This window comes from Stegostoma tigrinum, chromosome 12 (genome assembly GCF_030684315.1).
Source record: "Stegostoma tigrinum isolate sSteTig4 chromosome 12, sSteTig4.hap1, whole genome shotgun sequence".
Taxonomy (NCBI): Eukaryota; Metazoa; Chordata; class Chondrichthyes; order Orectolobiformes; family Stegostomatidae; genus Stegostoma; species Stegostoma tigrinum.
The window spans coordinates 47,758,567-47,785,387 of record NC_081365.1 but is presented as its reverse complement, the minus strand read 5'-3'; the positions used below and the strand labels follow the sequence as shown (position 1 = coordinate 47,785,387).

The 26,821-nt window shown below is 41.2% G+C and overlaps 2 protein-coding genes across 3 annotated transcripts in view; both read left to right on the top strand.

The window, feature by feature from the left end:
• arl13b (ADP-ribosylation factor-like 13b) overlaps nucleotides 1–11,056 on the top strand; it is a 77,361-nt gene extending 66,305 nt beyond the window's left edge. Inside the window, exons 10-12 of one of the 2 annotated variants that reach the window (XM_048540315.2) lie at nucleotides 230–298; nucleotides 7,134–7,212; nucleotides 7,311–11,056. In XM_048540315.2, the coding sequence (XP_048396272.1) occupies nucleotides 230–298; nucleotides 7,134–7,210 (146 nt within the window). In that variant the 3' untranslated portion in view covers nucleotides 7,211–7,212; nucleotides 7,311–11,056. The remainder of the gene's footprint in view (nucleotides 1–229; nucleotides 299–7,133; nucleotides 7,213–7,310) is intronic. The other variant, XM_048540317.2, reaches the window with a different exon arrangement.
• Nucleotides 11,057–26,352: 15,296 nt separating this feature from the next.
• Nucleotides 26,353–26,821, top strand: part of nsun3 (NOP2/Sun RNA methyltransferase 3) — a 28,080-nt gene continuing 27,611 nt past the window's right edge. The window contains exon 1 of the mRNA XM_048541516.1: nucleotides 26,353–26,505. Within this exon, the coding sequence (XP_048397473.1) occupies nucleotides 26,371–26,505 (135 nt within the window). The 5' untranslated portion in view covers nucleotides 26,353–26,370. The remainder of the gene's footprint in view (nucleotides 26,506–26,821) is intronic.

Genomic DNA, 26,821 nt, shown 5'->3' with positions numbered 1-26,821 from the left:
ATGTTGATGTCAGCTAATTATATGTTTTCTTGTATTCTCCTTACATCATCCTTGCTGGAACATTGTATTGGCTACAATGGTTTTTAGATTATTTCAGCTCATCTGGATATTTTGCTTTTTCAAAAGCTTTTTTCTCCTGCTTTGTTGGGCTTTAACGTCAACATTGTAGCAAGATTCTTTTCAAGCCAAACTTCCATGTTTAATAGTGATCTTGTCTATCTTCCTTTAGTTGGCTGGGGTACTCCCAAAGTTAACAGACTTCCAAAACTTGAGCCTCTTGGTGAAACCCAACATAATGGTAATTTTTTTTTCAACATTTAGTGTTGCTCAGCATGCTTATTTTGAACCCCATTTAATTTGTTCAGCAGCAACCTCTAGCAAAGAATATACATAATGCAAAGATCTGAAATGATCGCTATAATTTGTTTTTATTTTCTTATTGTTTTAGAGATGTTGATGTTTTATGTAAGATTATACCTATTTTTCATAATTTGGATGACCAATTCTGGTGTATCTATTTGGAGCTGCTGTTATTCTCTACTTCTTAGTGGGTATGATATGTACTGCAGTCTGTATCACTAACAAAGTATGATGTATTAATGTTAACAACAGTTACAAATGGTCGAAACAAATTTTGATGATAACAAACTTACATGTGATGATATTATTAAGATAGAATGAGAATAATGATATTGGTAAATTCCTCAACACTAGAGCACTCTGAACATCTTGAAATAGCTTTGTCTGTGCCAAAACCTCCAACTCCATTTTCAAATTATATTTTATGAACAAGGAACAACAATACGCACTCTGTCCTTCGAGCTTGCTCCGTCATTCAGTAAGGTAGTGGCTGACCCGATTTTAGCCCCAACTCTATATTCCTGGTTGGCCTGGATAATTTTTTATTCCTGTAGTAATCTAGAATCTTATCTACCTTTGCCTTAAAAATATTTAAAAATTCTGCATCCACTGCCCTTTTGAAGATGACAGTCAATCCTCGGAGAAAAAGTGTTTCTTCATCTCTGTCTTGAATGAACAACTATAACCCAACTCTGGGTTGAGTTCCACTATAAGTTGCCCAACTATGGGGTGGCACGGTGGCTCAGTGGTTAGCAGTGTTGGCGCATAGTACCAGGGACCCAGGTTTGATTCCAGCCTTGGGTGACTGTCACATTGTTCCTGTGTCTGTATGGGTTTCCTCAGGTTACTCTGGTTTCCTCCCACAGTCCAAAGATCTGCAAGTTAGATGGATTGACCATGGTAAATTGCCTCACAGTTATCCAGGATTGTGCAAGCTAGGTGTGTTTTGATTAATTCATTCACAGGATGAGGGTGTAGCTGGCGACAAATTCCTTCTGGAAATGTAAGTACTCAACATTTACTGGTTTTTCTTTACAACACAACTGACTTCTTCAAAGAACTCTAATAAATCAGTTAAATGTACTTTTCCTTTAAGAAAATCATGTTGGCTGTGCCTAGTTACTTTGAACTTATTCAGGTGTCCTGTTATAATGTCTTTAATATTTTACATTTATGTCAGCAAAATGGCCATTGTGGCACATCAAAATCAAACTCCGAAATAAGAGGTAATGAGCTGGCTGCAGTATAGAGAGACATGTCGAAATTAACTTCATTTTTCAATAGAAACATAGAATACAGGAGCAGGAATAAGTAATTTGGCTCCTTGAGCCTGCTTCTCCCTGTTCCTGCTTTCTGCCCATACCCTTTGTCTATTCAGCCCTAACAAATAGGTCTGCCTCCTAGTTGAAAACACTTAGCCTTTTGGCATTAGAAAGGCATGGATAATACAAGAATAGTCAACATGATTTTGTTCCGGGGAGATAATGTCTCACCAACTTGAATTAATTTTTCAAAGAGGTCTGTAGATGCGAGCAATGCTTTTGAAGTTGACTACTTGGACTTCAGTAAGGCTTTAAAGTCCCACATGAGACAGATAGCAAAGGTAACAGTCTGTGGCATCCAAGGGTGGACCTCCAAGAGGTAACTCTCTTTTGCGCCTTCTCCAAAGCCTCCAACCTGTTTTGCACCCTCTCCAAAGCTTCCACATTCTTCCTATAGTGTGGCCACCAGACTGCACAATATACTCCAAATGTGGTCAAGCTAAAGTTTTATACAGCTGCAACGTGACTTGCTAACTTTTATACTAAATGCCTTGATTGATGAAGGCAAAAATGCTATGTGCCTTCTTTATCACCTTATCCACTTGTGTTGCCACTTTCAGGGAGTTATGAGCTTAACCCCAAGATCCCTGTATATATGAATGCACCTCTTGTACTTGATCTTCCAAAATGCATCACCTCACACTTGTCTGGATTAAACTCCTCTGGCATTTCTTTGTCCAAATTTCTAATTGATCTACATCCTGCTGTATGCTTTGACAATGTTCCTCACAACCCACAAATCCACTAATTTTCACATTGTCTGCAAACTTACTAATTAGACCACCTGCAATGCAAAAAAACTATAATGGCCAAGCAATGATCACTTCAAGACTAGAAGAAGTGTTAAATCATTGGGGAAAGGTAGTAGATGTGAAGTGGGAGTCTACCGATTCATTCCTATGCATATTGAAGTGTTCCCCTTCCTGACCACCCACGTAATTCAGTTGTGCCTTTCCACAGTCTCAGCTGGGATCATGATAAGCAACAACAATGCGCAGTTTAGACCACTGGATCTCCTAATCAGTAATCAGCTCTTTATTATGGCCAGCTGCCAGGCAGAAAATTTGACTGAACAACAACTCAAGGGCATAGGCTTAAGGTGAGAGGAGAAAGATTTAAAAAGGACCTGAGGGGTAGTTTTTTCACACAGAGGGTGATGTGTGTACGAAGCGATCTGCCATAGGAAATGGTGGAAACAGCTTCAATTACAACACTTAGGCATCTGCATGGGTATATGAATACAAAGGATTTAGAGAGATATGAGCCAAATGCGGGCAAGTGGGACGAGGCCAGATTGGGATGTCTGGTTGGCATGGACGAGTTGAACCAAAGAATCTGTTTCTGTGCTGTATGACTCAATGGCCTATATTATATAGACAAAGATTCTTGAGGAATACAATTAGTCATATTCATAAACACCTCTCCACAACTATCCTCTGTCTTATATGATCAAACCAATTCCGGTAAACCTTCATTGCACTCTCTGCATTGCGCCCTTCTTCAGATAAGGAAGCCAAAACTGCACACAATAACCAAGGTGTGGTCTTATTGACACCCAGAATCTTTGCAGCAAGACAGCCCTACTCCCCTTGAATCCTCTTGCTATGAATGCCAACATAACATTTGCCTTCTTCAGTGTAGGTTAGACAGGCTTCAGATTGGTTTCACAGGTCGGCACAACATCGAGGGCTGAAGGGCCTGTACTGCGCTGTCATATTCTCTGTTCTATGTTCCATGTTCTTCAGTGTTTACTGTGCGTACGTACTTACTTTTAGTGACTGGTGTTATTGCACTTCCCACTTTCCCAATCTATCATCATTCAGGTAACAACCTGCTACCAAAATGGACAACCTCTCACTCATCCACATTTTACTGCATCTGTAATGCATTTGTCTACTTGTCCCACTCGGTCAAATCGCACCAAAGCCTTTCTGCATCTCCTCAAAGCATACCTTTCCACACAGATTTGTGTCGTCTGCACACATTAAGTTCTGACATGTTGTTTCATCCTGTTAAATCATTTATATATATTGAATAGTTGGGGTACAACCTTGGAGTACACCACTTAGCCACTGGTCATGCCAGTCACTGGGCAAAGGACCTGTTTATTCCTTCTCTTTGTTTTGTGTCTGCCAACTAGTTTTCAACCCATTTTCTAAGCAGTATTGACGCTTCACAATTCTAGTGCACATCAAAATGAAGATATTCATTTAAAGATACAGAAAACATACCAGTAATATCTTTAAATGAGGATGTCAAAAGAGAAAACGTGGGTGAAATTATAATTGAGGAAAGCGGAACTGAGCAAGTTGATTGAACTGTAGATTGATAAATCCCCAGTTCTATATGGACTTAAAGGTAGCTAATGAGGTAGGAGATGCATTGCGGTTAATTTTCCAAAATTCATTAGATTCAGGAAAGTTTTCATCAGACTGGAAAGTAACAAGTATAATACCTCTATTCGAGAAGACAGGAAAGTGAAAAACAAAATACTATAGGCTAGTTGGCTTGATATCTGACATGGGAAAGGTATTATTCAAACATTAAAATTTTTTTGCTGGGCACTTGGAAAAATTTAAGGTAATTGGGCTTGGTTTTGCCATAGAATAATTAAGTTTAGTCTTAGTGAATTTGAATTTCTGAAACACGTTTTACAAGGCCCATACAAATGTTTATGAAGCAGCATAAGAGCTCATAGTATGTGTCGTAGCATAGTAACATGGATAGAGTATTAGCTGACTTGCAGAAAACACAGTATGCGTAAAGGGGTCTTTTCTAGATTGGCAAGATGTGACAAACAGAATCCTGCCACAAGCTGGGCCCTCAATATTTTATAATTTGAATAAATGATTTAAATGAGAGGATCGAATGACATAAAGTTGGGTAGGAAAGTATGATATGAAGATGACATAACAGGGTGCAGACCAAAATGGGTAGGTTACGTGAGTGGACAAAATATCTAACATATGGAGTATAATCATAGAAAATATGCACTTTCTCACTTTGATGGGAGGAATAAAGAGGCAGAGTATGATTTAAACAGAACAACTGAGGAATTCCAAGGTGCAGAATGATCAAGGTTTTCAAGTACTCAAGTCACAAAAACTTAGTGTGCAGGTATAAGTAATTAAAAAGACCAATAAGATGCTGTCCTTTATTATGAGCAAAAAGTAACTGAATCGTAACCTCCTTTTATACAGAGCATTAGTAAGACCACATCTCAAGTTTTGTGTACACTTTTTTGGTTTCCTTATTTAAGGAAGAGTGTAATTACTTTTGAGGTGATTAGAAGGAGGTTTGTTAGATTGTTACTTGAAATAAGCTGATTGTTTTATGAGGAAAGATTAAGTTGGGCATGTTTTCACTGGAGTTTACAAGGGTGAGAGATGATTTGTTTGAAGATTATAACATGAATGGTTTTAAGGTGACATGAAAAGAATGTTTACTTTTAAGTTTAAATCCAGATTAAGAGTACAGTTTTAAAATTAGACATCACCCTTTTAGTACAAAGATGAGGGGAATATTTCTCTGAGGTTTGTGTGACTTTGGAATTATCTGTCTCAGAAAGCAGTGGGGGCAGGCTTATTAAACAGTCTTAAAGCAAGGGTACTAGATTCTGACAGGGAATCAGTTTATCAGAGTAGATAAAAATGTGTAATGCAGAATACAGGCAGCTCAGCCATGATCTTATTGAATGACCAAGCAGGCTCACAGTGTTGAATGTCCTACTTTTACTCCTACTACGTATGTCCATAGACTAGTTGGACAAATCCAACCTGGCCAAATATTGCCTATGTTTTGTGTGCAGGATATACCTGGGCAATTTTTCACAATGCTGTCAGATGCCAGTGCTGTAGCTGGACTTGCGCAGTTACCTCTGGTGCACAGGCTTTCAGTAGACTTGCTGAAACGTTGTCGGGCCCCATTTCCTTTGTGATGTCCAATTGGTTCAGCCTCCTCTTGATATGAAGTGGAGTGAACTGAACTGGTTGAAGACTGACATTTATGATGCTGGTGACTTCAGGAGGAAGCTGAAGGTCCAAAGTATCATCTGTTTAGCACTTTTAGCTGAAGGTGGATGCAAATATAGTAACGTGGGCATACAATTTCAACTTAGTCTTCTCAAACTATAGCAGACAACTGTTCTTTGGTGCATGCCAATGTTCTTGGTAAGAGCATGTTATAATCTCTGGGAGCATTTTCTAGCCGTAAGGATTCTGGTACTTGATTGCTACCTAGTGGCCATTGCTGGAATACGGACACATTATATTGCAATAGATTTAGATCTCACTCTGATGTTCTCGCAACTTGTTACTATGCCTGGTCAAAGCTCTGTGTGAGTATATTTGTCTTTGCAGACCAAGCACAGAAAGCAATTGTCCCCTCCTGAAACATACCATAGCAAGTGAATTAATGTTTTCAGGAGAATACTTGAGTGTAAAGTGCTGGATTTTTGGTAAAAATTACCATTGTCATGTCATTAAAATAAAACAGAGAATTTGGATGTTGGAGATCCGGAACAAATGAAGATAGAAATTGCAGGACAAACTCAACAGGACTGACTGCATCTGTGGAGAGAAAACAAGTACAGTGACCTTGCTTCAGAATTAGTTCAGAACTCAAGGTTAACTCTGTTTTCTCACCGTAGATATTGCCAGTGTATGCAAGAGGAGAGAGTTAGAAGGTAAAATAAGATCTAAATGCAATACTAAACCACTGAGCATTGTTTCCTGTATTAATAGGTCATCTTTACAATTTTGATCACTATTCCAGTTGTCTTTATAATTATCCTTTATTGTGGATCACTGCGATGATGAAAATAAAACATTTTTTCCTCTGTTGTTCCTGTTTTTACTGAGTCACAAAATTCATTGGAATGCAGCAGTTCTCAAATATGCTACCCTCACACACACACTTACACAATTCCTGAATCCTGATTGATTTCCCACTCATCCTACAAGGCAATTGGGACAATTAGTTCTGATGAGCTAATTAACCACTGACCTTTATAGTGTTTTGAACATAAATTATGAATGATACTGGATTTAAAGGATTAAACCTTCTCACAAAGATTTGATGAGAAGATGTATGAACTTTACTTATAGAATAATCACTATTTCCCTTGGAAAGCAATTTATTTCTTAAAATCGTGTGGCAAAAATTAACATGATATATACACTATAAATAACTACAAGAACTACCCAAACATTGTCCAGATTAATATATTATGGTTATTGTTTAAGCCCAAGTATGTGAAGATTGTATCCTAACGTGAGTTAACTTCTGTATGCAGGTTTCAAAGTGTGTTAATTACTATAAAAATACTTCTAACGTTGTGTTGAGAACTAAAGTTTTACAATTGACTTACACTTATGTCGGTTTGGGGTTATTAAGGAAATGCTGTTATTCTTATATTAATCTATGGCATTTTCTTTTTAACTTACTTGGCAGATTTTTACAGTAAGCCGCTCCCACCAGTGCAAGTAAGCCAGAAACCAAATGCTGACACCCATGAAGTTATCTCCTAGCAGTATGGATCTCTTGTTACTCTCTGAACAAAACTATGTAGAATTTTTTTTTGCTGTTTTATTTAAAAAATTAAACTTATGATTCATTCTTTCTCATCAGAAATGATTTAAAGAACTTAGCAAGGAGGGAAAGAATACATCATCACTTTTCAGAACAAAACAAAACTTTCCATTCTGCAGTCAAGGATTTAGCATTGCTACGGCATCAACATGTTCAGCAAAAGAATGGCTGCAATAGACAGGCTTAAGCTTTAAGTGGTGTTGTTTGGCTATTTTTGGCAAACATAGGAGAAGAAAGAGGCAGTAAGACAATACACCACAGAAGTATTTTTCTGCTGTGTTTAAGCCAGTGGAATTTTGTCCAAATTGAAAAGTTCATGAAGAGACAGAACCTGACAGAGAAAAGAAAATCCTTTTTAATGTAACATTTGATATTTGTACAGTACAGAACATTCCATGTTTTTTGTGCTTAATGTTTTGTTTTGAACAATCTTTCTAGAAGATGCAACATAGTGATGCAAGTAATTATGTTTCAAACTGAAGATATTTTATGTTTTGTTTCAAAGTTCAAGCAAAGAGTCCTATTCATGTGGTCTTGAAACTCAGTTGGATTAGATGCCTGCAAGTACTGCAGTAAAATTTTGTTATATTTTTATGTGGAAGAAAATATGTCTTTTTTTTAAAAAAAGGTCACGCGTGAAATTGGCAAGCATAATTCTTTTAATTCTCTCATATACTGTTGAGTTGCCTCTGGATAGGCTGTTCTAACTGCTTGTAATAATATCTCAGATTTTATATTGCAGAACTGCAAGTCTTTTGAAGACTCTCAAATTTTGCAATCAGAGCGAACAAACTACGATTATGTAGATTACAGTCATATGAGACATGATTTTGGAAATTGCTTGTATTTTCAATCCAGAGACGTAGGTAGATCTGTTTTTCTAGAGGTCAGATATGTAATGTAGTATGCTTCAATAGTCATTAAAGTTGTGTGTAAAATTTAGAGTTTTTATTTTAAAAAAAACCTGCATTGTTTCTATGATGTTTACTCCTTTTCTTAATTTGTTTATAATAGTTACAATTTTGTATTTTTCGAACGAGTTTGTTTCGAACACTTCGTACATCTTTCAGAAAGAATCTTGCATTTTTTAAATAAAGGTATTACTTGTGGTGAAAAGGGTAGAGTGAATCACTTGGAAAAACCATAAGAAATAAGAACAGATGGCTAAATGGGCCTTTGAGCCTATTTTGCCATTTGCGAAGGCCATGCTCAAACTTCAACCCCACCAGTCCTTTCACAGATCTCTTGAGTGCAAAATATCTCCATCTCAGCATTGAATATGCTCAACATCTAAGCATCTTCAGCCTTCTAATAGACAAAATTACAAAAATTCCTAACCCCTTATCCTGAAACTTTAACTCCTAATACCAGACTCCTCAGCCAGATAAATGACACAGCAGATGTGAGGGTGCCAAGTTCTTTCAGAATGTTTTATGTTTCAAAGAGATCACTTCTCATTATTCTGAGGTCCAGAGAATGTAGAATCACTACTTATTCTCTCCTCCTACGACAACACTGTCATTCCCGGAAATCAATCTGATGAAACTCCATTGATTCACTTATAGAGCAATCGTATATTACCCTTAGATAAGGATATCAAATCCAGTTTATGGTCTTTCCAAATCCTGTGCAATTGCGATAAAACATCCTTATTTATATATTATGATTTGCTTGCAATAAAAGTCAATGTCCTTTTTCCTCCTTATTGCTTGCTACACTTATTATTTTTGTGTTCTGTGTAGAAGCACACATAAATCTGCCTGAACACCTGCATTTATTATATCATTAATGTTTTAAAAATTAACTTTTTATTCGCTGTGCTAACGATTTCACATTTCTTCACACTGCGCTCCTTACCTGCTTGTAGCTACACTGTACCACATTGGCCTGAGTGAATAAAATCTGATAATGAATTTACTTAGAATAACTTCTTGTATTGACTTGGACATGTTACTTAATATAAAATGATTGTCTCATTAATCAGATCAACCAAAACCAATTTTGAATCAGACTTTAGTGGAATGCGATATCTACAAACACACAACTGTAAATTAGTTTTATGTGTCTTAATTTTGCAAATTTACCCAGTTTTATTAATATTTTTCTACAATTAAAATATTGCATTCCAACTACTTTTCCTCCTTCAAGTCTCCAACTTACCTCTTTCCTTGCCTGATTATGCTTCATGTCGTAGTGTGAATCTCTGTAATGACCTAATGTGACACCATATAAAAACTTTACATATATTAATTTGAACATTGTGTGTCCCTGAAGTCTCTAACAAGTGAACAACTTTGATTAAGCTTAATCTGTTCTCCTGTAATGCCCACACATGAATTTGAACTAAGAACGTTGATAGCTCTCAACATTTGGAGCACCAGATGCTTATCTCTGTGCTTGCTTTTCCTTTCTTTTCCACTGTCCACTTACCTAAACAATTCACTAGTTTTGGGAAACTGAGACTTCTGTTAATAACAAGCAGAGGCCCATCTGCAATAAAGATAGAAAATGCTGGAAATATTGAGTAGGTCTGACAACATCTGCAGCAAGAGAAAGAGAATTCATGTTTTTGTTGAATGATCTTGAGTGAAAACTTTATAAAATTGGCTAACAACACAGACAACTGGTTGGACTTGTTACATTATTAATCAAGATACTACTAAATTATGGTGTATTCATTTTTAGTAATATTAAAATTCTCAGATTTGTAACATTTGATATTTGTATTGAAGTATTTATATTTCTGCTAACTTCCCTACTTTTTTCTTTTTAAATTCAAACACAAAGTATATAATTTTTACCACAGTTAGTTGTTAGTATTGTTGCTATTTATTTGTTTTAGTACAAAGTATTAGACAATCAGCTCTGCAGTTAATCCAGCTCATTGTTTTGCATTAAAATTTCATGTATAGACATTATTTTTTGGATTCAAACATCACTAACACGTATTAAAAAACAAATATTTTGACTTACATTGTACTTAATTTTCAGTTCAATATTTAATCAAACATATCTCTTGTTGGAAAGTAGTTGTATATTATTTTGAACATTTATGTAGTAATATGCCTTTGTAATTTTGTATTTTATTTTTAAATGTATTAATTACTTGTAGGTATTAGTTTGTCCAAAGACAATACAGGTTGTACCTTCCTAATCCAGCGCACTCTGGTCTAGCAATCTCTGTGACCCAGTATCCACAGTATAGTCCCAGTTCTGGTTTTAGATTCTATAAACTGGCTATTTAGGTGTCAGGATCATGGCATATACCTGCCCAGTCTGCGCTCAAATCTATTTTATAATGTGATTTTTTTTTTCTGTTTGCAATAATTCAGATACTACTTATTGGATCCTTCGGTGAAATGATTTATTTTATTGCTCACAGCTAGGCTGTGCAGGAGGTATTTAAAAAAAAATGCTTCAACCGCACACAGGAACAAATGCCTCTTGTGCCATTGGTACTTATGCAACATTATCCCTTTCCATGTTTTCTATTAAGGGGTCATTTGTTGTTTCAAAATATGAATTACAGCAAGAAAGCTCAGTTGAATTTAATGATGAAATGCAGAAGGATTGTGATAACCATGTTGCACAGTGCTTTTTAAAGTGTGTATGACCTTTTGTGTTTCAACAGTCCCAAGACTGCCTGATTACAAAGATGCAACCTGTACTGTACTGTGTAGTAGAGTTTGAATGTTGCTGGAAAATGTCTTAATCAGAATCAAATACCTGATTAAATCAGTTGTACTATGCATAAGAGCTTTATTTAATAACTTAAAGTATTATGGTCTTCCAAAATAAAAAAGTTTGTCTTTTAAAAGATGTTGCAGTTCTTTTTCTATCAAGTTGAGTTTGAATATCCAGGTGTAACAGAGGTCCATTGGTAATTCTTCCTTTCATTTAGATTCAGAGTCATACAGCATGGAAACAGACTCTTTGGTGCACCTTGTCAGTGCTGACCAAATATCCCAATCTGATCTATTCCCATTTGCCAGCATTTGGCCCATATCCCTCTTAAACCCTTCCTGTTCATGTACCCATCCAGATGCCTTTTAAATGGTGCAACTGTACCCGCCTCCACCACTTCCTCTGGCAGCTTATTTCATACATGCATCACTCTGCGTTAAAAAGCTATCCCTACTGTCTTTTTACAATCTTTCCACTTTCACCTTAAACCAGTGCCTTCTTGGAAAAAGACCTTGGCTGTTCACACTATCCATGCTCCTTGTGATTTTGTAAACCTATATAAAGTCACCACTCAGCTGCCAATGCTCCAGTGGAAATAACGCCCCAGCCTATTCAGCCTCACCCTGGAACTCAAACCCCCTCCATTCCCGGCAATATCCTTGTAAATCTTACCTGCATCCTGTCAAGTTTAACAATATCCTTCATATAGGAGGGCAACCAGAATTGTATGCAGTAATCTAAAAGTGGCCTCACTAATGTCCTGTACAACTGCAACACAACAATCCAACTCCTGTACTCAATGTTATGACCAATTAAGGAAAGCGTGCCAAATGCCTTCTTTACTACTCTGTTCAGCTGTGACTCCACTTTCAAGGAACTGTATCCTTGCACCACTAGGTCGCTTTGTTCAGCAACACTTCCTGGGTCCCCACTCTGATTTGCCTTTCCAAAATGCAGTACCTTACATTTATCTAAATTAAACTCCATCTGCTCATCATCCTCACCCCATTGGCCTATCTGCTCAAGGTCACATACAAATCATTTATACAAATAATGAAAAGCAGTAGACCCAGCACCAATCCTTGTAGCATTCTGCTGGTCACAGGCCTTCAGTCTGAAAAGCAATCCTCTACCATCACCCTCTGTCTCCTACTTTCAAGCCAAATTTGTCTCCAATTGGCTAACTCCGCATGGGTCCCATGTGATCAAATCTTACTAACTAGTCTACCAAGCAGAACCTTATTGAATGATCAGCTGAAGAATCATAGAATCCTTACAATGTGGAAACAGGCCATTTGGGCCATCAAGGCACACCAAATCTCTGAAGAGCATCCCACCAAACCCCCCCATTCCCGGGTATCCCGTTAACCCTGCATTTAGCATAGCTAATTCACTTAACCTGCACATTCCTGAACACTATGGGCAAGTTGGCATAGCCAGTCTACCTTACCTGCACATTTTTGGCCTGAGACAGGAAACTGGAGCACCCAAAGGAAACCCACAGAGACACAGGGAGAAATGTGCAAACTCCACACAGACAAGTTGCCCCAGGTTGGAATTGAACCCAGGGTCCTGTGAGGCAACTGATGACTGAGCCACCATGCTGTTAGTGAGACATGATTTGCTCCACACAAAGCCACACTAACTATACTTAATCAGTCCTTGCCTTTCCAAGTGCATGTAAATCCTGACCCTCAGAATCTCCTCCAACAACTTACCCACCACTGAAGTCAATTTCACCGGTCTACAGTTCCCTGGCATTTCCTTACAGTCTTTCTTAAATAATGGCACCGCAATAGTGAACCTCCAGTCTACAATGATCTCAGCAAGGGGCCCAGCAATCTCTTCCCTAGCTTCCACAAAGTTCCCGGAAACATCTGATCAGGTTGCAGGAAGTTATCTACCTTTATATGTTTTAAGACTTCCAGCACCTCTTCTTCCCTAGGATGAACTCTTTTCAAGGCATCACTGTTTATTTCCCCATGTATGTATGTTTTTAATAAACAAAGATTGAATTTTAAGATCATTTGTGGGGTATTGTGCATAAATTATTATTCAGTGAATGCAAATTCCCAAGGCCAAGCAAAACCTCGTTTGTTGAGTTTAAAGTGACTTGTCTGTCACGCCAAGGAATGCAATGGCATAGTGGTCACATCATTGGATTTGGAATCCAAAAGCCCAGGCTAATATCTGTCATGACTGATTGCGGTAGCCCCACTATTCATGGCATCGTCACAAATATAATTTTTTTTATTTATTGATTTTGTGGCTTGTGGGCATCACTAGCTGGCCAGCATTTCTTGTCCATCCCTAATTACCCTTCAGGAGGTGGCGGTGAGCTGCCTTCTTGAACTGCTACAGTCCACCTGCTGACCCATAGTACCAATAGGGAGGGAATTCCAACATATTGACTCAGCAACAGAGAATGAAGAGTGATATATTTCCAATTCAGAATGGTGGGTGGCTTGGAGGGGAAATTGAAGGTGGTGCTCCTATAAATTTGCTGCCCTTGTCCTTCAAGGGAGAAGTGGTCGTGGGTTTGCAAGGTGCTGTCTGAGGATCTTTGGTGAATTTCAGTAGTGTATGTTGTTCTTCCAAATCTTTAATCAAATTTCCCAAAGTTTTCAATTTCCCTGACTGCCAATTCCAAAAGAACCTAAAAGAAAAAAAAAATAGAATTTTGTACTTAGCAAGAAAATGGTTATTTATTGTAAACATTGATTATAAATCAGTGGTGAAACAGATATACTAATTATCAATATACCTCACTATAACTAAAAGATGGTCCCTATTTTAAAAATTGTTATTCACATACAGATACGCATATATCAAAATTACAAGTGGGGAGTAAAATGTCAGTGAAACTCAGTATTGTCTGGGTTACAGGTGTCAATATGTATTCCTTCAGATCCCTTCTGGTACCTTTTGCTCTTGGATGAGGATATGAGGTTGTAGAGACACTGATTCTCAAGCTTTTGTATGTTGAGGATTCAATCTTTCAGTGTCTCTGAAGGTGGTTTTTCCACTTTGCTTTCAAAAAGGGAATTTGCAGGGCTGGAGAGTAGCTGGATGCTTGGATGTTTTTCTATACTCAAAAGTAGGAGACAGATTTTCTTGTTCAGAACCAAAAGACCTGCGGATGCTGTAAATCAGGAACAAAAACAAAGTTGCTGGAAAACCTCAGCAGGTCTGGCAGCATCTGTGGAGGAAAAAAAAGAGTTAACGTTTTGTGTCCGATGACCTGGACCCGAGGAAGGGTCACCAGACCTGAAACGTTAACTCTTTCTTTCTCCTCCACAGATGCTGCCAGAGCTGCTGAGCTTTTCCAGATTTTCTTGTTCACTGGCTGGATGATTTTCTTCTATTGTCCAAATGCAAATCTGTAGCTACTTGCCCAAGAACCACACAATGTTCATAATATGTTGAGCACTGCTGAACACACGTGAAATTCTTCCTGCTGTAGAAAAACCAAAGGTCCAACATTGGGCAAAACTGCCCATGGAAACACACCCATGTGACCAAAATGTCTAGCAGCCACGCCCAGCTTTGTCCCCCACCCAACCCCTCCTCACATACACACACACTGTTGCAAACTGGCACATTTCAAGATCAAGGACTACATTCCGGGGATGCAGCAAAGCTTGGGGCAGCTGTTGTCGAAGAACAATGGAGAAAGACTGCCGAAGTACAACCAGGGTCTGTTCAGTTATCAGACACTCTCGTTGCCTCAAGTGTATGTAAATAGAGTCCTGCGTGAGTAGGAAATGCCTGGATTTGCGATTTCAGGATGCTCTGAGGAATGTCAAATTCCAGGCTTATTTCTTTTATCTGCAAAGACCTTACAGAACTACTCTAGTTCATTGTGTATGTACATAAAGGTTTTTTTATGAATAAATTGTATTTTTTGCAAAAAGTAGGGAACATTGTACAGACAATAGTTCTTCTTTTTAACTTCCACATCTTCCACAGTAACCTGGTTAAAGATATTTTTCCCATTTTCACAAGTGCTGGGGGATAACAAAAGTTGTCCCCTTGTTCAAGCAAGGGAGTAGAGACAACCCTGGTAATTATAAACCAGTGAGCCTTACTTCAGCTGTGGGTAAACAGTTGGAAAGGATTATGAGAGATAGGATTTATAATCATCTAGAAAGGAATAATTTGATTAGGGATAGTCAACGCGGTTTTGTGAAGGGCAGGTCGTGCCTCGCAAACCTTATTGAGTTCTTTGAGAAGGTGACCAAACAGGTGGATGAGGGTAAAGCGGTTAATGTGGTGTATATGGATTTCAGTAGAGCATTTGATAAGGTTCCCCATGGTAGGCTATTGCAGAAGATACGAAGACATGGGAATGAGGGTGATTTAATGGTTTGGATCAGAAATTCGCTAGCTGTAAGAAGACAGAGGGTGATGGTTGATGGGAAATGTTCATCCAGGAGCTCAGTTACTAGATGTGTACAGCAAAGATCTGTTTTGGGGCCACTGCTGTTTGTCATTTTTATAAATGACCTGGATAAGGGTGTAGAAGGATGGGTTAGTAAATTTGCAAACGACACTAAAGCCGGTGGAGTTGTAGATAGTGTGGAAGGATGTTGCAGGTTTTAGAGGGACATAGATAAGCTGCAGAGCTGGCCTGAGAGGTAATAAATGGAGTTTAATGCGGACAAGTGTGAGGTGATTCACTTTGGAAAGTGTAACAGGAATACAGACTACTGGGCTAATGGTAAGATCTCAGTGTCCATGTGCATAGATCCCTGAAAGTTGCCACCCAGATTGATAGGGTTGTTAAGAAGGCATGTGGTGTGGTAGTTTTTATTGGTAGAGGGATTAAATTTCGGAGCCATGAGGTCATGTTGCAGCTGTACAAGACTCTGGTGTGGCCACACTTGGAGTATTATGCACAGATCTGGTCGCCGGACTACAGGAAGGATGTGGAAGCATTGGAAAATGTGCAGAGGAGATTTACCAGGGTGTTGCCTCGTATGGAGGGAAGGTCTCATGAGGAAAGGCTGAGGGACTTGAGGCTGTTTTCCTTAGAGAGAGGAAGGTGAAAAGGTGACCTAATAGAGACATACAAGATGATCAGAGGATTAGAAAGGGTGGATAGTAAGAGCCTTTTTTCCTTGGATGGTGATGACTAGCACGAGGGGATATAGCGTTAAATTGAGGGGTGAAAGATATAGGACAGAGGTCAGAGGTAGGTTCTTTACTCAGAGATAGTAAGGGCATGGAATGCCCTGCCTGCAACAGGAGTAGACTCGCCAATTTAAGGGCATTTAAATGGTCATTGGATAAACATGTAGATGATAATTATAGGAAAGATGTGGATGCTTTAGAGAGGGTTCAGAGGAGGTTTACCAGGATGCTGCCTGGACTGGAGGGCTTATCTTATGAAGAGAGGTTGACTGAGCTCGGTCTCTTTTCATTGGAGAAAAGGAGGAGGAGAGGGGACCTAATTGAGGTATACAAGATAATGAGAGGCATAGATAGAGTTGATAGCCAGAGACTATTTCCCAGGGCAGAAATGGCTAGCACGAGGGGTCATAGTTTTAAGCTGGTTGGTGGAAAGTATAGAGGGGATGTCAGAGGCAGGTTCTTTACGCAGAGAGTTGTGAGAGCATGGAATGTGTTGCCAGCAGCAGTTGTGGAAGCAAGGTCATTGGGGTCATTTAAGAGACTGCTGGACATGTATATGGTCACAGAAATTTGAGGGTGCATACATGAGGATCAATGGTCGGCACAACATTGTGGGCTGAAGGGCCTGTTCTGTGCTGTACTGTTCTATGTTCTATGTTCTATGATAATGGAATAGAATAGGTTAGATGGGCTTCAGATTGGTTTCATAGGTCAGTGCAACATTGATGGCTGAAGGGCCTGTACTGCGCTGTACTGTACTGTACTGCGTACTATGTTCTATGCGCAATCCTGGGTTTGAATCCTGTCATATCTCTATTCCCATTTGACAGCTTTTAGTTCATAACCCTCTAAACTTTTCCCATTCCTATAACCATCCAGATGCCTTTTAATTGTTGTAATTATACCAGGCTCCACCACTTTGTCTGTCTGGTCATTCCATACATGCACCACCCTCTGTGTGGAAAAGTTGACTCTAGGTCCGTTTTAAATCTTTCCCCTCTCACCTATGGCCTCTAGTTTTGGACTCGCCCACACTGAGAAAAGACCTGTCTATTCACCCTATCCATGCCTTATAATTTTCTAAACCTTTATAAGGTAGCCCCTCAGCCTCCAATGCTCCAGTGAAAATAGCCCCAGCCTATTCGACCTCTCCTGATAGCTCAAACCCTCCAACCCTGGCATCATCCTCATAAATCTTTTCTGAATTTTTTCAAGTTTCACAACATCCTTGCTCCAGCAGGGAGACCAGAACTGCATGCAGTATTCCAAAAGTGACCTAACCAATGTCCTGTGCAGCTGCCACATGACCTCCCAACTCCTATACTCAATGCACTGACCAGTAAAGACAAGCATTCAAATGCCTTCTTCACTATTCTGTCTGCCTGTGACTCAGGGAAACATGAACTTGCACTCCAAGGTTTCTTTGTTCAGCAACACTCCCCAGGACCTTACCATTAAGTGTCTAAGCCCTGCTCTGGTTTGCCTTTCCGAAATGTAACACTTCACATTTATTTAAATTAAACTTCATCAGCCACTTCTCAGCCCATTGGCGCATTTGATCAAGTTCCTGTTGTACTCTTGAGGTAACCTTCTTCACTGTCCATTACACCTTCAATTTTGCTGTCATCTGCAAATGTACTAACCGTACCTCCCAAGTTCACATCAAAATCGTTTATATAAATGATGAAAAGCAGTGGACAGTGCACCAATCCTTGTGACACACTGCTGGTCACATGCCTCCAGTCTGAAAAACAACACTTTATCACCTCCCTCTGACTTCTGCCTTTGAGCCAGTTGTATATCTAAGTGGCTAGTTCTCCCTGTGTTCTTCAGGAAGAAAAAGATATTTCATTGGAATGGGCTCCATTTATACTGAGCTGGAGTAATTGTCATGGCCGATTATGCAAGTAGTGCTGTGGATAGGGATATAATTGCCAGAAAGGAAGAAGGGTTTGAGTAAAGGGGATTTAGAAATCCAAAGGTATGATTCATATCAACAGAACTGTGCAGCGATAACGGTTAAGCCATGAAGAGTGGGACAAAGAGTTTGACATTAATTATGGATCAGCAGGTACTTTCCATGCAGGGAAAATTAGCACAAAGGCAATTTGTTTACATCTATGATGCATGCATGGTAATATGATGAACTCACAACACAAAAAGATGTGAATAGTTTAGATATGATCACCACTGCAAAGAGAAGGAGCAGACTATTTTCCCTCCTTGGTATGACATAAGCAATGGTGAAAAAGAAAAGTGTAGTGAGAATAAATAGTCTGATTCTCGCCATCGAGTAAAATTTTCTGAATTTCCCTTTGAACCATACATGGCGATCTCAGAATTTCACTGCTGAAGCAGCAACTACCTTATCCATATCTCAGTAGGTCTCCAAATTGCCCTATTTATACATCACTTTCAATTCTACTTCATCCAAAGTCTAGAAGTCTCAAACTCCAACGCAAGTACCGGTTAGCTACATCTCACCTAATGCTTGTCCCAGCTATCAGTGTCATCGCAGTATGTTCCATAGATACAGTCCTCACTATAATGTCGAGTATGTTCCATGGCTGCTGTACTCATCAACCATTTTTCCACACTACCAATACCACAAGCAAACTACCAGCATCACCACATCGTCATGCTGCTCTTGGACCAACTGTGTCACCACTTCAGCCCTTCTACAATTTGGAGATCAGGGACACATATGACATTCACGCTTCCCACAAACTTCTTTTCTCACACACATGTATCTCATGCTTTCAAAAGTCAAATTAGACTCCAGAAAAAATGCCCAGTTGGTTCAGGTCACCACACCACAGGTAGCACAGAAAGTCATCCAAAGATATCAATGAATTGAATAACCAACAAACCAAAGCGTAGACGCATTTATGACCATCAACAAATCCTTAAAGTCAAATTTAGCAGAAGAGGGAGTGCAAACATGTTACCACAATGCATCCTAAAGGATGTGTACCCTAACAACTGGCACTTCATGGTACAACCAATTAACGATAATCTCACAGCAGATAATGGATCATCAATTCTCCAGTGATTCTGTAATCACGTGGCAGACACATCATCAGCAAACATGGAGAGAATAACTATAACTGAACAGCTAGTGGAGGTATTCGCTGACATCTTCAACCTCTCCTTGCCACAATGTGAAGACCACCATCATCACAGTACCAAAGAAAACACATGCATTATGCCTAAATGACTACTTTCCGGTGGCTCTGATCTCCAAAATCATGAAGTGCCTTGACAGGCTGGTCATGGCCCACATCAACTAAAGCCTCCCAGCCTGGCTCGAACACCTGCAACTTCTACTAGTGTAACAGGTCCACAGCAGATGCCGTTTCTCTAGCCGTACACTCATCCTTGGAACATCTGGATAACAAGGACTCCTACATTAGGTTCCTATTCATCATAATCTTTCTGCTACTGGAACCTCAGCTTCCTGACTCACAGATCGCAACCAGTGAGGACAGACAACAGCAACTCCTCCACAATAACATTCAATACTGGAGTCCCCAAGGATGCATTCTCAGCCCCGGACTGTGCTCCTTATACACCCACAATTGTGTTGCCAAATTCCGTATGAACACCATCTACAAATTTGCTGTCGACATCACCATGGCAGGATGGATATTAAACAACGATGAGTCAGAATATAGGAAGGAAATAGAGTGTTTGGTATCATGGTGCAATGATAACAACATCTCTCTCAATGTCAGCAAAACAAAATAACAGACCATTGACTTCAGGAAGAAAGGAAGGGGACACGCCCCTATCTACATCAATGGAACTGAAATAGTGAGAGTCGAGAGTCTCAAGTTCCTAGGAGTGATGATAACCAACAACCTGTCCTCGCACTCCCACATAGATGCAATGGTCAAGAAGGCACAACAATGCCTCTTCTTCCTTTGGGGGCTTAGCAAATTCAGCATATCCATAAGGACCTTCACCAATTTTTACAAGTAAACCATAGAAAGCATTTTATCCAGGTGCATTAACAGCCTATAATGGCAACTGCTGTGCCCAGGACTATAAGGAACTACACAAAATAATTTGCACAGCCTACACCATCATGGAAGCCAACCTCCCATCCATGGACTCCATTTACATGGTTCATTTCCACAGAAAGGCTGCCAGCATCATCAAATACCCCTCCCACCCAATAATATTTTCTTCCAACTCCTTCCATCAGGCAGAAGACACAGAAACTTGAATACATACTCCAACAGGCTCAAGAACAGCTTCTTCTCTGCCATTATTAGGCTGCTGAATGAACCTCTCTAACTTCAAGTAATGCTGATCTTGCTAATGTTATCTTGTTTGCACACCTCCTATGCAGCTATAACCTTACATGCCTCGCTCTAAGCACCCATGGTCTGTATATCCTTGTTTGCTATGATCTGCCTGTACTGCTTGCAAAACAATGTTTTTCGTTATATTTGGATACATGTGACTATAACAAATCAAATCGAATTAAATCAAAACACCAAACAGAATAAGACTCATAAATCCAGTCACAAAAAGCTAGATACTAGCAAAGCCTTCCAAGATATGCAATGAGCCCAGGTCAAATGAAGTCATTAACTGACCACGGACATATATTGCGAAGGAACAGAAGCCCAGACCATTTTATGATATGGCAGTTATGTATGTGGAGTAAAGAAGAAAACTCTGATGATAATTGTACGATGATGCTGAATGACAGCAACCAGCAGCAAGAAAACCAATTTGATTGCTAAGGGCAATACAGAATTACACATGCCTCTCCAAATGAGTTTACAATTGTCAAATCAGGACAACACCAAATCATTGTATTGAAATTTGATTATCAATCATGCTAACTCTGTTTTACATGTCTGTATACTTGTTGAATTAATCACATGCCTATGAAAAATGACGCACGTCTGTTTGAGATTTATTTTTCTTTGAACAAAGGGATTGTTATTTTGTACATCGCAGCAAAAGTGTGACATATATTTAAGGGACATACTCAACATGTCATCACTATATTGTGACATGTGACCTAATAACATAAAACTCACAGTGTCCATCTTACTGAGTTCTATTCTCTTGCAGCTTGTTCCACTGAGGGATGTGTGCTGTAATACATCTGAATTGTTTAGCTTGAGCCCAGACATGAAAGAGTGTATAACTGTAACAGGCATATGCAGATAGAAGGTGCCGTAGGTTTGTTGCTTTCCTCAGTACAATGTGATCAATGGGAGTGATCTCAGTATGATAAACTACATTAGTACACCAGCTCAAAGAATGGTGTGCCACTCTACTATGCTACCTCCTCTTGCAGGAAGCGACTGGGCATGATCAGCACCAGTGATCCTTCTTCCTTCCACGATGCAGACATGGAGCAACAGCAGTAACTGCATCTTCTGCCTCTGACGTCTTGTAGGCGTTTTTGGGACATACTTTTCTGGACATTTAGCTGTCACCCGTTAAGAGATTTATAATGGCATTGATAATTGCTGCAGAACCCTGAATATCTGTGGCAAATTTTCCCTAGTCATTGGGAACCTTCACTGAAATTCAAAGGAATCAAAGGCATCAAGGATATCATTATATTTAACAGTTTCTTCATGATAGTCTCAGTGATAATGGGAACTGCAGATGCTGGAGAATCCAAGATAATGAAATGTGAGGCTGGATGAACACAGCAGGCCCAGCAGCATCTCAGGAGCACAAAAGCTGACGTTTCGGGCCTAGACCTTTCATCAGAGAGGGGCATGGGGTGAGGGTTCTGGAATAAATAGGGAGAGAGGGGGAGGCGGACCGAAGATGGAGAGAAAAGAAGATAGGTGGAGAGGAGAGTATAGGTGGGGAGGTAGGGAGGGGATAGGTCAGTCCAGGGAAGACGGACAGGTCAAGGAGGTGGGATGAGGTTAGTAGGTAGGAGATGGAGGTGCAGCTTGCGGTGGGAGGAAGGGATGGGTAGGAGGAAGAACAGGTTAGGGAGGCAGAGACAGGTTGGACTGGTTTTTGGATGCAGTGGGTGGAGGGGAAGAGCTGGGCTGGTTGTGTGGTGCAGTGGGGGGAGGGGACGAACTGGACTGGTTTTGGGATGCGGTGGGGGAAGGGGAGATTTTGAAGCTGGTGAAGTCCACATTGATACCATTGGGCTGCAGGGTTCCCAAGTGGAATATGAGTTGCTGTTCCTGCAACCTTCAGGTGGCATCATTGTGGCACTGCAGGAGGCCCATGATGGACATGTCATCTAAAGAATGGGAGGGGGAGTGGAAATGGTTTGCGACTGGGAGGTGCAGTTGTTTATTGCGAACTGAGCGGAGGTGTTCTGCAAAGCGGTCCCCCAGCCTCCGCTTGGTTTCCCCAATGTAGAAACCAATGGGAAACCAAGCGGAGGCTGGGGAACCGCTTTGCAGAACACCTCCGCTCGGTTCGCAATAAACAACTGCACTTCCTAGTCGCGAACCATTTCCACTCCCCCTCCCATTCTTTAGATGACATGTCCATCATGGGCCTCCTGCAGTGACACAATGATGCCACCTGAAGGTTGCAGGAACGGCAACTTATATTCCGCTTGGGAACCCTGCAGCCCAATGGTATCAATGTGGACTTCACCAGCTTCAAAATCTCCCCTTCCCCTACCGCATCCCAAAACCAGCCCAGTTCGCCCCCTCCCCCCACTGTACCACACAACCAGCCCAGCTCTTCCCCTCTACTCACTGCATTCCAAAACCAGTCCAACCTGTCTCTGCCTCCCTAACGTGTTCTTCCTCTCACCCATCCCTTCCTCCCACCCCAAGCCGCACCTCCATCTCTACCTACTAACCTCATCCCACCTCCTTGACCTGTCCGTCTTCCCTGGACTGACCTATCCCCTCCCTACCTCCTCACCTATACTCTCCTCTCCACCTATCTTCTTTTCTCTCCATCTTTGGTCTGCCTCCCCCTCTCTCCCTATTTATTCCAGAACCCTCACCCCATTCCCCTCTCTGATGAAGGGTCTAGGCCCGAAACGTCAGCTTTTGTGCTCCTGAGATGCGGCTGGGCCTGCTGTGTTCATCCAGCCTCACATTTCATTATCTTCATGATAGTCTCTTGTCTTCTTAAAATATTGTCAGTGCAGTTACTGAGTGCACCCCTGTACACAATGACACGATTTTTTTTTGTTTGCTAAGTCCAGAGGCAAACCCCCTGCTATTTGAATCAGCAGCACCGGTTTCCCCGGTCACCTCTAAACTGAGGGATACTGTCTCAGAATAAAGGGTTGGTCACTTAGGAATAAGATGATGAGTAACTATTTCAGTCAAAGCTAAATGGATCTTTGGAACTCTCCATCCCAGAAGGTTGTAGATGCTCCATCATTGAATAGGTTTAAAGTCAGTGGTTAGCAATGCTGCCTCACAGTGCCAGGGACTCAGTTTCAATTCCACCCTTGGGTGACTGTCTATGCGGAGTTTGCACATTCTCCCTGTGTCTACGTGGGTTTACTCTCATAATCCAAAGACGTGCAGGCTAGGTGGATTGGCCATGCTAAATTGCCCGTAATGTTCAGAGAAGTGAAGATTACATAAGTTATATGCAAATGGGTCTGGAGGGGATGTTCTGAGGGTCGGTGTGGTCTTGTTGGGGCAAAGGCCCTGTTTCCACACTGCAGGGATTCTTAAAAACAATAAATAAATATTTGCTGTTTCAGGTAGAGAGCGGGAAAGTGGAACTGAGCCCAGATCTGACACCATTGTATCAAATGAGGATGAAACACAGACTGTGTAATTGTTTTGCTGAACACGGATGTTCTGTCGCAGAAAGATGACTCTGAACTTCCTGTTGCCTGCCGCTTCAACATACCCCAGCCAACATCTCTGTCTCAGGCTTGCTGCAGTATTCCAGTGAAACCCAGAACAAAATGGAAGAACAGTATCTCATTTTCTGTTTGAGACCCTGCAGCCTCCAGGGCTCAATATCAACTTTAATAATTTTAAGGCCTGCACATTTTTTCCATGTCCTTACCCAACCCCACACACAAGGCCTTGTCATCACATGGGTTGCTACCACAAACCATTGTCAGCTATTAATGGTCCCAATTAGCAGTTATAGATTCTTCCAGGCACCTTTGCCCGTTCCCTTGTCCGCCCAAAAAAAACCAAAAGACTTGCGGATGCTGTAAATCAGGAGCAAAAACAAAGTTGCTGGAAAAGCTCAGCAGGTCTGGCAGCATCTGTGCAGGAGAAAACAGAGTTAACATTTTGGGTCCAGTGCCCTTCCTCAGAGAAAGGTTCTGAGGAAGGGTCGCCGGATTTGAAATGTTAATTTTATTTTCTCCTCCACAGATGCTGCCAGACCTGCTGAGCTTTTCCAGCAACTTTGTTTTTGTTCCTTTGTCTGCCCAACTGTTTTTCTGTTTCTCTGGTCTCCATCTCCTCCAATTGTTTACTCCTCCCCCCCATCATTCCCACACAAATGTTCAGATGCGTACCAACCCTTTCTTAGTTATAATCAGTTCTGAAGAAGGCTCACTGGACTCAAACTGTTAACTCTGTTATCTCTTCACAGATGCTATCAGACCTGCTGAGTTTTTTTCCTGCAATTTCTATTTTCATTTCTGCTTTCCAGCATCTGTGTCTTTTTGGTTTTTAATAAGACCATAAGACATAGGAATGGAAGTAAGGCCATTCGGCCCATCAAGTCCACTCCGCCATTTAATCATGGCTGATGGGCATTTCAACACCACTTCCCTGCACTCTCCCTGTAGCCCTTGATTCCTTGTGAGATCAAGAATTTGTCGATCTCTGCCTTAAAGGCATCCAACATCCCGGCCTCCACTGCATTCCGTGGCAATGAATTCCACAAGCCCATCACTCTCTGGCTGAAGAAATATCTTCTCATTTCAGTTTTAAATTTACCCCCTCTAATTTTAATAATTGCCTTGAATATTGGAGCAGGCTCAATTGGATGTATGGTCTACATCTGACTGTATTTCTTCCGTTCATTGAGGAAGGTGCTGTGGTCTGACGCAAGTGGAAAAAGAAAAATTTCCACTGACTACCAGCAGTTAACAGTCCTGAGGAGCAGGGGTTGAGAGCTCTGCGCTCAGGAATGTAAATATCCATCCTATTACATCTAGTTCCTCCTATAAATGATCATTACTATTTCCCAAGCAGTTCTTTTATGTTTGAACTCTCTATGCTTTCAGCATGTTCTTAGAAATCCATGATTAGCCAGTTTGTCTGGAGAATTGTGTGGTCAAGCAGAGCAGTAAAATTCCGTCCCACTGCAGACACAGTGTGGCAAGGAAGGAGAGGCAGAAGAGGAGGATGAATGACAGGAACAGAACAGCATTTAGAATTGCTTTCATTGTCATGTGCACATGAATGAGTGCAGTGAAAGTTTATAATGTTGCCTCTAGGCACCCTCTTAGAAAGAGGCTGCCTAAGTCCAGAATGAGAATTAAAAATACCTTTAAGGTAATCAGGGTATAGTCCTTTTTTAACTGAGTCTGTGAAGGAGAGAAGGATGGATAAGGAGAAGGGAGGGCTGGAGGAGAGATAGAAGGCGGAGGAGGGATAGCAGTGATGAGGGACATAGGAGGGAGAGGAAGCAGGAGGGAAAGCAGTGAGGAAGGATAGGAGAGGCAGAGGAGGGGGAGCAACAGTCAAGAGTGACAGGAGGAGAGGCAGCAGTGAGGAGGAGCTGAAGGTGGAGAGATTGGAAGGAGGAGTGAGAAGGAGGAGCAGCAGTCAGGAGGGGTGGAAGGAGAAGAAGGAGAGATGAGGGACAGCAGTGAGGAGAGAGGAGGGGAAGGTTGGGACAGCAAGGAGGAGAGAACAGGGAAAGGGGAGGTGCAGTAGTGAGGAGAGAGGAGGTACAGCAGTGAAGAGGGGTGGAAGGAGAAGGAGGTGGGAGGTGAAAGGAGGAGGGATGGGGACAGCAGTGAGAAGAGAGGAAGGAAAGGAGAGGTATATCAGTGGGGGGGAGGAGAGAGGAAGGAGTGAAAGGGAGGGACAGCAGCGAGGAGGAGGGAAAGGGGAGGGACAGCAGTGAGGAGAGAGGGGGAAAGGAGAGGGACAGCAGTGAGGAAGAGGAGGGGAAAGGGGAGGGATAGCAGTGAGGAGGAGGAGGGAAAGGGGAGGGACAGCAGTGAGGAGGAGGGACAGCAGTGAGGAGGAGGAGGGAAAGGGGAGGGACAACAGTGAGGAGAGGATGAGGAGGAGGGAAAGGGGAGGGACAGCAGTGAGAAGGAGGAGGAGGGAAAGGGGAGGGACAGCAGTGAGGAGGCGGGGCTGGAGCCTGAGGAATGCGCCTGGGCGCCGCCATGTTTCGGGCCACGGCTGGACTGTGGTCCCGGTTCGGCCCCTGGAGCGGTGTGTTCCTCTCTCGGGTGAAGTCAGTAGTTGTCGCTGAGCCTGAGAGATACAGGCCCCGGGAGGAGGTGAGTATGGGCCCTTACACCCCCCTCCCCCTGTTGCTTCAAACCGGGAGGAGTCCTCCTCGCGGCGGGAGAGGTAGGACATACAAGGGGGTGAAATTACAAATAAACTGAAGGGAATTGGGAAAGTATAGAGAGAGAGCACGAAAAAAAATACAAACGTTAGTAAGTTAAATGTAAGAAACGGCAGGCTAGACATGGGAATGTAATAATTAAACTGTTACCGGTTGTATTATCCTTTTTAAATGTGGATTGAAATAACTGCCAAGAATTATCTTAAGCATGATGAGGAAATGAACGATTACTGAAATAAATGTGT